This window comes from Chiloscyllium plagiosum, chromosome 17, assembly GCF_004010195.1.
Source record: "Chiloscyllium plagiosum isolate BGI_BamShark_2017 chromosome 17, ASM401019v2, whole genome shotgun sequence".
Lineage (NCBI taxonomy): Eukaryota > Metazoa > Chordata > Chondrichthyes > Orectolobiformes > Hemiscylliidae > Chiloscyllium > Chiloscyllium plagiosum.
This window is the reverse complement of record NC_057726.1, coordinates 62,712,061-62,725,172: the sequence shown is the minus strand read 5'-3', so window position 1 is coordinate 62,725,172 and position 13,112 is coordinate 62,712,061. Positions and strand designations below refer to the sequence as shown.

The following is a 13,112-nucleotide window of genomic DNA, read 5'->3' as shown; positions in this document are numbered from 1 at the left end:
GGCTGACCTTGGTGGCACAGTGGTTTAGTGGTTAGCACTGCTACCTCATAGTGCCAGGGACCTGGCTTCGATTCCAGCCTCAGGTGACTGTCTGTTTGGAGTTTGCACATTTTCCCCATGTCTGAGTGGGTTTCCTTCCACGGCCCAAAGATGTGCAGGTTAGGTAAATTGCCCATAGTGTTAGGTGCATTAATCAGAGGGAAATGGGTCTGGATGGATTACTCTCTGGAGGGTCAGTGTGGACTTGTTGGGCTGAAAGGATTCTAATCAAACGTTATAGAGGTTTATAAAAATGAGAAGGAGTACAGATAGGTGTCTTTTCCCCAGATTTCAAGACTCGGGGGGGGGTATATTTTTAAGGTGAGAGGAGATGTTACCGTAAACAATTCTTCATTCTCAATTTGTGTATGTGTTCTCTCCTTCTGCCCCTCAACTCAACCTGCACCAGTTCACCTCGTGTGCATCCATGCTTCGACGCTGTGCTTCACCACAAACACGGAAACCAGTTCAGTGAAGGGATTGATTCTCCAATGAGCACAATCCCAAAGTCAAAGCATTCAGAGACCGGATGAGGAGCCAGAGGCATGGCCTCAGGTATCATGGCCCTGGAAAGGAAAGTGGGAAAGGACAGAGGCTGCCTGAGCTTTGCTGCTACCACGTGTTCTCTTTTAGGATCAGACTGTGCCACAGGGTGTTCCAGAGACATCCAAGGTCAGAGTTATCACAGATCAAGGCTGATGTGCACCAGGGTTAGGGGGCCTACCTCGAAGATTGGTGGAGGTCAGTCATCTCGACTCCAGCACATCCCTGCAGGAGTTCCTCTGGGTATTTCATCCTGTTTGGTAGCTTCGCCAGGTTGACACCTCATTTTTAGGTTTGCCTGGTGCCCACCTGCACGCTCCGTTGAACCAGGGTTGATTCCCCTGATTTGATGGTAATGGGGGATATGCCAGGCCATGAGGTTACAGATTGTGCTGGAGCACAATTCTACTGCTGTTGATGGCCCACAGTGCCCCATGGATGCCCAGTCTTGAGCTGCTTGATCTGTTCAAGGTCTGTCCCATTTAGCACAGTGATAGTGCCACGCAACACAATGTGAGATGTTCTCAATGTGAAGGCAGGATTTTATCTCCACAAGGAACGTGCGCTGATCGCTGTTACCAATACTGTCATGGATAGATGCATCTGCAGCTGGGAAATTGGTAAGAATGAGGTCGAGTATGTTTTTCCCTCTTGTTGGCTCCCTCACCACCTGCTGCAGACCCAGGCTAGCAGCTATGACCTTTAGGATCTGACCAGCTCAATCAGTAATACAGCTGCCGAGCCACTCTTGGTGGTGGACATTGAAGTCCCCCATCCAGAGTACATTTTGCGCCTTGCCACCTTCCTCTAAGTACTGCTCAAAATGGAGGGTACTTGCTCATCGACAGAGGGCTGAGGTTGTGTGGTAATCAGCAGGAGGTTGCATCCAGAGTGAATGTTGAGGATCTCCAGGAGGGAATTCCTCCCAACTGTATCACACTCTGCTGTCATCTTTGGAGCATCAGTGATAGCAGTGGGGTAGGGCCTACCCAGGAATGATTTTGGTGATGATTGCAGCATTGTTGGGAAGGCATGATTGCCATGTACCTGGAGTCATGTGTAGGTGAGTCTAGGTAAGGATGGCAGATTTCCTTCGCTGAAGGGGATTACTGAACAAAGTGCGCTTTCACAAAAATTGACATTTACGGGAAAGGGATGGCATCGTGGTAAGGTTACCGGACCAAGAATCCAGAACCCCAGCCTCATGTTTTCATGAGGTTGGCTCCTATATCCTGCTATGGTAGATGGTAAAATTGAGATTGAATAAAATGGTGGCCCGAGTGGCAAGCATGTAACCATCGTTACTGTCTGTAAAAACCCACTGCCTTCACTAACGTCCGATGGAGGGAAATCTGCCATCCTTACCTGGTCTGGCCTACATGTGACTCTACAGCAAAATGGTTGACTCTTAATTACCCTCAGGGCAACAAGGGATGGAAATAGATACCCGGTCCTCTACTCTGATACATTACTTATTTTACAAATGGCTCCCCTTCAAAGTATTAACAATAGCTCAGTGGTCAGCATAGACCATAGATCAAATCCCTGAGTTGAAAGTTGAGAATAAAATCTGGTGGAGGTGTAGAGGGGGTGCAGCAGTCAGAGAGGTAGTGTCTTTGAGAGGAGATCTGAACCCGTCTTCTCTGGAGGAAGTAAATTATCCTATGGCAAATGGTAGCAGGGGGAATTCATTTCAGCCGAAATATTTGGGCGGCACAGTGTTTAGCACTGCTGCCTCACAGTGCCAGGGACCTAGCAGGGACCTTGATTCTAGCCTCAGGCAACTGTCTGTGTGGAGTTTACACACTTCCCCTGTGCCTGTGTGCAGGTTCGATGGATTGGCCATGCTAAATTACCCCGTAGTGTCCAGGGATGAGTAGGTTAGGTGGATTGGCCATGGGAAAGGCAGGGATATGGGGACTGGGTCTGGGCAGGATGCTCTTCAGACAGTCAGTGTAGACTTTATGGGCCGACTGACCTACTTCCACACTGTAGGGATTTTACAATTCTACATCCTCCCGCCTGGGATAGCGAGGTTATCCACAGTTCACCACCACTAGAGTGTGCACATTATGCTTTTTAGCATGCAAATGAATTAGCCAGTAACATTGACAGTGTGGACAGGGCTTCCTTACCTGAGAATACATGCTGTAGATTGTGCACTGCAGTAGCCAACTGGACATGGTCAGAAACCAGGCTGCGTAAATGCCCCAGGCCTTCAAACCCATTGACTTTCTTCTGCCAATCCTCACAGACGTCAACCAGTGTGCGGCGCACTGCTCTGACATCATCAAGAGATGCCTTCAGCTGCCCAAGGCCTGTTGCGACCCCTTCCAGATAGGATTGAACGGCAGACTGCAAACAGGGAGAGGAATGTTGACATGGGACTTTATTTTACACTTGAAGGCAGAAAAGCTGAAGAACCACACTCCAGCTGGGGATCAGTGTCTGACCACATTATCTCGCAGACTGTACACAACCAGCTCAGAGGCCGAGTGACTAACTATGCCAACGTAAGACGTGATGGCAGCCTAAGCTGTAGATGTGCCACACTCAGGAAACATACGTTGGCATATCAAGCCCCTCTGCCCAAAGTCAGCTAGTCGTAAAGTGCACAAGGAAGCCATTTCACCCAGTGTGCTGTACTGGCCATTAAAATACTAACCAATTAGTCCCACTCCTGCTCTTTCCCAATAATCCTGCAAATCTTTCTTTTTCAAGTGGAAATATCCCTTTTGGATGGAACTGTTGAATCTCTTGCATCTTTCCAAAGTAAGAAACAAATTGCCTTTCCCTCTGGTGATCTAGCGAATTATTATTAAGTCTGTGTCCCCCCAAGCCAGTGGAAACAATTTGTCCTTATCGGCTCAATCCATGTCCCTCAGCATGGTGAACACTGCTATTTAGATCTTTGTCTTCTTAAAGGTGAACAATCCTGGCTTCCCTAGTCTCTCCATATTACCATTTAGTGCCATTGGAGTAAATCTCCTCTGTACCCCATCCAATTCCTGGACGCCCTTCTTAAAGTCATGAAGTTAAATCATGTCGAGAGTTCGGTTCAGGGATTGACATTGAAGGGAAAGGTCCAAAGATAGCAAGACTGACTCTTAAACCAACTTAATCAATGACATTTGGACTAATTTTTCCTTTGGGAAACAGGATGTGGATTACCGTACCATCTTTCACTGAGAAATCTTCTAAAAGATTTCTCATTGTCGAATAGATCTCGTACGAGGTTTGAAAATTCACATTCCTGAGCCTGAGGCAAAGCAGGTCAAAGGTTGGGGGTCATAGGCCTAGCATTCCTCAAATTGACGTCTGCACTGTGAGGGCCTCAATGTCTTTATGGCCTTGGAGTTTTCTAACCAGTTTCTTCTATCATCTACAAATCAGACAAAGACAGTTATAAAGTAACTGCAAAGCACTGGGATTTCTCCTTCAATTGAAGTGTTAACACTTTTTAAAAGCAATTATTTTTCCTTCTCCCAACAGGCATTGATTCCTCACTAGGATCCAGTACATTGCCCGACTTTCATGTTGACTACTTTAGGAATCGGCAGCCATCTTTGATAGGATTGACAGGGCCCATTGACCAGGGATGATGGAGTCTAGCTCCACTGTTAGGATGGAAATCCTGGAATTGTTCTGTTTGTGATTTGACAGTTGTTATAAGATGATGGTTTGGTTAAAGTAGACACAATAAAAACAAGATCTTTGTTCAGAATTTGGGCAAAGCTGCATGTCTTTGTGGATTGAGCAGGAGAATAGGACTGACTGGATTGCTCTGCAGTGCTTAGAATGGGCTTGATGGGTCAAACGGCCTTCTTCTGCGCTGTACGTAACTTCACTTTCCATCAGGGCAGCAATTGAGTGCATATATCTTGGTATATGGTTTCTGTTCTTGACTCACAATTGCAACACATCCTGACCTCCAACTTGACACATTACATGAGGTCAGCTAATCAGGCATAAAGAAGAGAGGATGCCCAAGACCTTGAGTGTCCTTGGGCTATTCAACCACTGGGACATCACAGCCTCGTCCAATCTGATCCTTGGTTAACTTCCATGCACAATCACATATACAGAGACACATGCATATATACACACAACTCTCACACAGTCATACTCAAACACACACACAGTCACATTAAAACCCAACACTCAAACACTCCCCCACATACCAACATTCCCACCCAGTCACACTCAAATGCACACATATATTCTCACACAGCCTTACACAGTCACACAAGTAGACACACACACATACAGACAGACACAGACACACACACCATCTCTCTCTGTCTCTCTCACACTCACAAGCACACACACACACTCTCACGCATTCACAAACACACAAACACAAGCGTGCGCGTGCACACACACACACACCTATCTCACAGGATTGCAAGTGTGACTGGAATACCCTTAAGATAGAAAAAATATTTGAAAAAGAGGAAGTAAGAAAACACGAGGTGCATATTTTGGAAGTAGAAATGGAATTGAAGATAAGGGAAAGCTCAGCACGAGGTTAAACGCTCATGTTCACAGGCAGCAACATAGATTTCACTGTCAGCACATTCAGAAACATCAACCTTATGAAAGAGTCAGAAGGGAACTGGAATAATTCCCGAGATACCTGAGATAGGAAATGACTTTTCAAAAGCTCAGCCTGGGCTGTGGGGCTCAGGTGAGCCTAGGTTATGGCGATCAGGTCAGCCTGGGCTATGGCGATCAGGTCAGCCTGGGTTATGGCGATCAGGTCAGCCTGGGCTATGGCGATCAGGTCAGTCTGGGCTATGGCGTTCAGGTCAGCCTGGGCTATGGCGATCAGGTCAGTCTGGGTTATGGCGATCAGGTCAGCCTGGGCTATGGCGATCAGGTCAGTCTGGGTTATGGAGCTCAGGTCAGTCTGGGTTATGGAGATCAGGTCAGCCTGGGTTATGGAGCTCAGGTCAGTCTGGGTTATGGAGATCAGGTCAGCCTGGGCTAGGGAGCTCAGGTCAGTCTAGGTTATGGAGCTCAGGTCAGCCTGGGTTATGGAGATCAGGTCAGCCTGGGCTAGGGAGCTCAGGTCAGCCTGGGTTATGGCGATCAGGTCAGTCTGGGCGATGCATCAGCTCATGCCCCACCCTCTTGTGGTCCTAGTGCATACTTGCCTTTAACCTGGACTGAACAGAGGATGTTCTTTGCGTCTCTCTCTTGCGATACTGGCCCAGTCTCTCCAGTTGATCTGGGTGATAGAAGATTCCCGAGGCCCACTTCAACGCCGCTCCTCGGGCCAGATTTTCAGCTTTCTCAAACTCGGGCCACATATCACCTGGAAGATCAGAGCAGACAGCAGCTTCAAAGCAATCCTCTCTTTCCACTTATAGAAATAGCTCATTTAGATTTGAAATTCCCTAATGACTCTCTTGATTAACTGGAACCAGTGAATAATATCAGCCTTACTTGCACAAAGCAGAGGAAGAACACCATCAGTCTCCAAGGTCACTAACAACTAACGCAGTATGACTAAGATCAGCCGATACTCCATTGTACTGAGTGCACAGAACCCAATGTCCCAAAAGTATAACAATGTAAAATATTCAAGTGCGTAATTTTTCTCAAAACTCTGTATGATTGGGATCACGCTCTTGCACTAGGTGGTTCCACTTTGATGTTTTTTTCCTTTTACAAGTTGAATACTGTCTTTGATCATGTCCTCAAGCTACACCAATAACCTGTTGAGTGATGATCAGTTTGGCTTCTATGACGGCATGGTGGCTCAGCAGTTAGCACTGCTGCCTCACGGGGCCAGGGACCCGGGTTTGATTCCACCCTCAGGGGACTGTCTGTGTGGAGTTTACACATTCTCCCCGTGTTTGCATGGGTTTTCTCCATGTGCTCCAGTTTCCTCCCACAGTCCAAAGATGTGCAGGTTTGGTGGATTGGCCATGCTAAATTGCCCACAGTGTTCAGGGATGTGCAGGTTAGGTGGGATAGCCACAGGAAATGAGGGGAATTGGATGGGATACTCTTCGGAGACTCAGTGTGGACTTGATGGCCTGCTTCCACACTGCAGGGATCCTATGATTCTGCCAGAATCACTCAGTTCTAGTCAATCTTTGATCCAGACACTGAGGGATGAGTGGAATGCTGCAAGAGGGGTGAGGCTTTATTCAAGTGGTACCTGCCAATGAGTGGCAGTGAGGAGCTCAATTCGAAATGTTGGGGAGGTGAGGGGAGTGAAAGGCAAAACCAAAACAACAGTGAAGCACAATAAGAAAGCATCATAGAAAATAACTGACGCAGGTTCCTAATTGCCTCGCTCATCGCTTTTATTTGTCAGTTTAATTCAAAATCACAGAAAAAGGGACATTTTGATACTTATTCCATTGAGTTTCAGCTGGTGTCATGGAGATGGAGGGTAACAATTGACCTCATACACATTATTAAGGGAGGGGGGCTGCATACGGAGTTCCTGGGTTATGATCTATAACCTAATATCCTGGATATTGCTCCTATTGAAGGGAACTCCAGCCAGAGCTCCTGAACCTAATACCCCTGATATTGCCCCTATTGAGGGGAACTGCACCTACAGCACCTGAAGCAAATACCCCTGATATTGCCCCTATTGAGGGGAACTGCACCTACAGCTCCTGAACCTAATACCCCTGATATTGCCCCTATTGAGGGGAACTGCACCTACAGCACCTGAACCTAATACCCCTGATATTGCCCCTTATGAGGGGAACTGCACCTACAGCTCCTGAACCTAATACCCCTGATATTGCCCCTTATGAGGGGAACTGCACCTACAGTTCCTCAACCTAATACCCCAGATATTGCCCCTATTGAGGGGAACTGCACCTACAGCACCTGAAGCTAATACCCCTGATATTGCCCCTATTGAGGGGAACAGCAGCTACAGCTCCTGTACCAAATACCCCTGATATTTCCCCTATTGAGGGGAACTGCAGCTACAGGTCCTGAACCTAATACCCGTGATATTGCCCAGATTGAGGGGAACTGCAGCTACTGGTCCTGAACCTAATACCCCTGATATTGCTCCTATTGAGGGGAACTTCAGCTACATGTCCTGTACCTATTACCCCTGATATTGCCCCTATTGAGGGGAACTGCAGTCTGAGCCCCTAAACCTAATACCCCTGATATTGCTCCTATTGAGGGGAACTGCAGCTACAGCTCGTGAACCTAATACCCCTGATATTGCTCCTATTGAGGGGAACTGCAGCTACAGCACCTGAACCTAATACCGCTGATATTGCCCCAATTGAGGGGAACGCCAGCTACAGCACCTGAACCTAATACCCCTGATATTGCCCCAATTGACGGGAACAGCAGCTACAGCTCCTGAACCTAATACCCCTGATATTGCCCTATTGAGGGGAACTGCAGTCTGAGCTCCTGAACCTAATACCCCTGATATTGCCCCAATTGAGGGGAACGCCAGCTACAGCTCCTGAACCTAATACCCCTGATATTGCTCCTATTGAGGGGAACTCCAGCTCCAGCTCCTGAACCTAATACCCCTGATATTGCCCCTATTGACGGGAACAGCAGCCAGAGCTCCTGAACCTAATACCCCTGATATTGCCCCTATTGAGGGGAACTGCAGCCAGAGCTCCTGAACCTAATACCCCTGATATTGCTCCTATTGAGGGGAAATGCAGCTACAGCTCGTGAACCTAATATCCCTGATATTGCCCCTATTGAGGGGAACTGCAGCTAGAGCTCCTGAAACTAATACACCTGATATTGCCCCTATTGGGAGGAACTACAGCTACAGCGTCAGAACTTACTACCCCTGATATTGCCCCTGTTGAGGGGAACTGCAGCTGGAGCTCCTGAACCTGTTTACCCCTGATATTGCCCCTATTGAAGGGAGCTGCAGCTACAGCCCCTGAACCTAATACCCCTGTTATTGCACCTATTGAGGGGAACTGCAGTCTGAGCTCCGGCACCTAATACCCCTGATATTGCCACTATTGAGGGGAACTGCAGCTATAGCTCCTGAACCTAATACCCCTGATATTGCCCCTAATGAGGGGAACTGCAGCTACAGCTCCTGAACCTACTACCCCTGATATTGCCCCAATTGAGGGGAAATGCCGCCAGAGCTCCTGAACCTAATACCCCTGTATTGCCCCATTGAGAGGAACTGCAGCTACAGGTCCTGAACCTAATACCCCTGATATTGCCCCTATTGAGGGGAACTGCAGCCAGAGCTCCTGAACCTAATATCCCTGATATTGCCCCTATTGAGGGGAACTGCAGCCTGAGGTCCTGAACCTAATACCCCTGATATTGCCCCTATTGGGAGGAACTACAGCTACAGCGTCGGAACTTACTACCCCTGATAATGCCCCTATTGACGGGAATGGCAGCTACAGCTCCTGAACCTGTTTACCCCTGATATTGCCCCTATTGAAGGGAGCTGCAGCTACAGCCCCTGAACCTAATACCCCTGTTATTGCACCTATTGGGGGGAACTGCAGTCTGAGCTCCGGCACCTAATACCCCTGATATTGCCCCTATTGAGGGGAACTGCAGCTACAGGTCCTGAACATAATACCCCTGATATTGCTCCTATTGAGAGGGACTGTAGCCAAAGCTGCTGAACCTAATACCCCTGATATTGCCCCCATCGAGTGGAACTGCAGCTACAGCTCCTGAACCTAATACCCCTGATATTGCCCCGATTGAGAGGGACTGCAGCCAAAGCTACTGAACCTAATACCCCTGATATTGCCCCTAATGAGGGGAATTGCAGCTACAGCTCCAGAACCTAATACCCCTGGTATTGCCCCTAATGAGGGGAACTGCAGCTACAGCTCCAGAACCTAATACCCCTGATATTGACCCTATTGAGTGGAACTGCAGCCAGAGCTCCTGAACCTAATATCCCTGATATTGCCCCTATTGAGGGGAATTGCAGCTCCAGCTCCTGAACCTAATACCCCTGATATTGCTCCTATTGAGGGGAACTGCAGCCTGAGGTACTGAACCTAATACCCCTGATATTGTCCCTATTGAGGGGAACTGTAGCCAGAGCTCCTGAACCTAATACCCCTGATATTGCCCCCATCGTGTGGAAATGCAGCTACAGCTCCTGAACCTAATACCCCTGACATTGCTCCGATTGAGGGGAACTGCATGTACAGCTCCTGAACGTAAAAGCCCCGATATTGCACCAAATTGAGGGGACCTGTAGCCAGAGCACCTGAAATTAATACCCCTGATATTGCCCCTATTGAGGGGAACTGCAGCTAAAGCTCCTGAACCTAATACTCCTGATATTGCTGCTATTGAGACGAACTGCAGCCAGAGCTCCTGAACCTAATTACCCTGATATTGTCCCTATTGAGGGGAACTGCAGCTACAGCTCCTGAACATAATACTTCTGATATTGCCCCGATTGAGGGCAACTGCAGCTACAGGTCCTGAACGTAATATTCCTGATAGTGCCCCTATTGAGTGGAACTGCAGCTACAGCTCCTGAACCTAATACCCCTGATATTGCCCCTACTGAGAGGAACTGCAGCCAGAGCTCCTGAACCTAATACCCTGATATTGCTGCTATTGAGGGGAACTGCAGCGACAGTTCCTGAACCTAATACCCCGGATATTGCCCCTATTGGGAGGAACTACAGCTACAGCGTCGGAACTTACGACCCCTCATAATGCCCCTATTGACGGGAACGGCAGCTACAGCTCCTGAACCTGTTTATCCCTGATATTGCCCCTATTGAAGGGAGCTGCAGCTACAGCCCCTGAAACTAATACCCCTGTTATTGCACCTATTGGGGGGAACTGCAGTCTGAGCTCTGGCACCTATTACCCCTGATATTGCCCCTATTGAGGGGAACTGCAGCCAGAGCTCCTGAACCTAATATCCCTGATATTGCCCCTATTGAGGGGAACTGCAGCTACAGGTCCTGAACCTAATACCCCTGATATTGCTCCTATTGAGGGGAACTGTAGCTACACTTCCTGAACCGAATTCCCCTGCTCTTGCCCCTATTGAGGGGAACTGCAGCCAGAGCTCCTGAACCTAATATCCCTGATATTGCCCCTATTGAGGGGAACTGCAGCGACAGTTCCTGAACCTACTACCCCTGATATTGCCCCAATTGAGGGGAACTGCCGCCAGAGCTCCTGAACCTAATACCCCTGATATTGCCCCATTGAGAGGAACTGCAGCTACAGGTCCTGAACCTAATACCCCTGATATTGCTCCTATTGAGGGGAACTGTAGCTACACCTCCTGAACCTAATTCCGCTGCTCTTGCCCCTATTGATGGGAATTGCAGCCAGAGCTCCGGCACCTAATACCCCTGATATTGACCACATTGAGGGGAACTGCAGCTACAGCTCCTGAACCTAATACTCCTGATATTGCTGCTATTGAGGGGAACTGCAGCCAGAGCTCCTGAACCTAATACCCTGATATTGCTGCTATTGAAGGGAACTGCAGCCAGAGCTCCTGAACCTAATATCCCTGATATTGCCCCTATTGAGGGGAACTGCAGCTACAGCTCCAGAACCTAATACCCCTGACATTGCCCTATTGAGGGCAACTGCAGCTACAGGTCCTGAACTTAATACCCCTGATATGTCCCTATTGAGTGGAACTGCAGCCAGAGCTCCTGAACCTAATATCCCTGATATTGCCCCTATTGAGGGGAACTGCAGCTACCGCTCCTGAACCTAATACCCCTGATAGTGCCCCTATTGAGTGAAACTGCAGCCTGAGGTCCTGAACCTAATACCCTTGATATTGCCCATATTAAGGGCAACTGCAGCTACAGGTCCTGAACTGAATACCCCTGATAGTGCCCCTATTGAGTAGAACTGCAGCTACAGCTCCTGAACCTAATAACCCTGATATCGCTCCTAATGAAGGGAAATGCAGCTACAGCACCTGTACCTAGTACCCCTGATATTGCCCCTATTGAGGGGAACAGCAGCCAGAGCTCCTGAACCTAATACACCTGATATTGCTTCTATTGAGGGGAACTGCAGCTCCAGCTCCAGAACCTAATACCCCTGTTATTGCCCCTATTGAGAGGGACTGCAGCCAATGCTCCTGGACCTAATACCCCTGATATTGCCCCTAATGAGGGGAACTGCAGCTACAGCTCCAGAACATAATACCCCTGATATTGCCCCTAATGAGGGGAACTGCAGCTACAGCTCCAGAACCTAATACCCCTGACATTGCCCCTATTGAGGGCAACTGCAGATACAGGTCCTGAACTTAATACCCCTGATAGTGCCCCTATTGAGTGGAACTGCAGCCAGAGCTCCTGAACCTAATATCCCTGATATTGCCCCTATTGAGGGGAACTGCAGCTACAGCTCCTGAACCTAATACCCCTGATAGTGCCCCTATTGAGTGGAACTGCAGCCTGAGGTCCTGAACCTAATACCCTTGATATTGCCCATATTAAGGGCAACTGCAGCTACAGATCCTGAACTTAATACCCCTGATAGTGCCCCTATTGAGTAGAACTGCAGCTACAGCTCCTGAACCTAATAACCCTGATATCGCTCCTAATGAAGGGAAATGCAGCTACAGCACCTGTACCTAGTAGCCCTGATATTGCCCCTATTGAGGGGAACAGCAGCCAGAGCTCCTGAACCTAATACCCCTGATATTGCTCCTATTGAGGGGAACTGCAGCTACAGCTCCTGAACCTAATACCCCTGATATTGCCCCTAATGAGGGGAACTGCAGCTACAGCTCCTGAACCTAATACCCCTGATAATGCCCCTACTGACGGGAACTGCAGTTACAGCTCCGGAACCTGTTTACCCCTGATATTGCCTCTATTGAAGGGAGCTGCAGCTACAGCCCCTGAACCTAATACCCCTGATATTGCCCCTAATGAGGGGAACTGCAGCTACAGCTCCTGAACCTAATACCCCTGACATTGCCCCTAATGAGGGGAACTGCAGCTACAGCTCCTGAACCTAATACCCCTGATATTGACCAAATTGAGGGGAACTGCAGCTATTGCTCGTGAACCTAATACCCCTGATATTGCTGCTATTGAGGGGAACTGCAGACAGAGCTCCTGAACCTAATACCCCTGATATTGCCACTAATGAGGGGAGCTGCAGCTACAGCTCCTGAACCTAATACCCCTGTTATTGCTCCTATTGAGGGGAACGGCAGCTACAGCTCCTGAATCAAAAACCCCTGATATTGTCCCTGTTGAGGGGAACAGCAGCCAGAGCTCCTGAACCAAATACCCCTGATATTGCCCCTATTGAGGGGAACTGCAGCTACAGCCCCTGAACCTAATACCCCTGATATTGCCCCCAACGAGTGGAACTGCAGCAACAGCTCCTGAACCTAATACCCCTGACATTGCTCCGATTGAGGGGAACTGCACGTACAGCTCCTGAACCTAAAAGCCCTGATATTGCACCAAATAGAGGGGAGCTGCAGCCAGAGCCCCTGAACGTAATACCCCTGATATTGCCTCTAATGAGGGGAACTGCAGCTACAGCTCCAGAACCTA

At 48.6% G+C, this 13,112-nt stretch overlaps 1 protein-coding gene across 1 annotated transcript in view; it reads right to left on the bottom strand.

Moving 5' to 3' along the window:
• exoc3l1 (exocyst complex component 3-like 1) overlaps positions 1 to 13,112 on the bottom strand; it is a 77,830-nt gene that overhangs the window by 43,492 nt on the left and 21,226 nt on the right. The window contains exons 2-3 of the mRNA XM_043707433.1: positions 5,739 to 5,899; positions 2,718 to 2,937 (exon numbers count right to left, since the gene is read on the bottom strand). Of these exons, the coding sequence (XP_043563368.1) occupies positions 2,718 to 2,937; positions 5,739 to 5,899 (381 nt within the window). The remainder of the gene's footprint in view (positions 1 to 2,717; positions 2,938 to 5,738; positions 5,900 to 13,112) is intronic.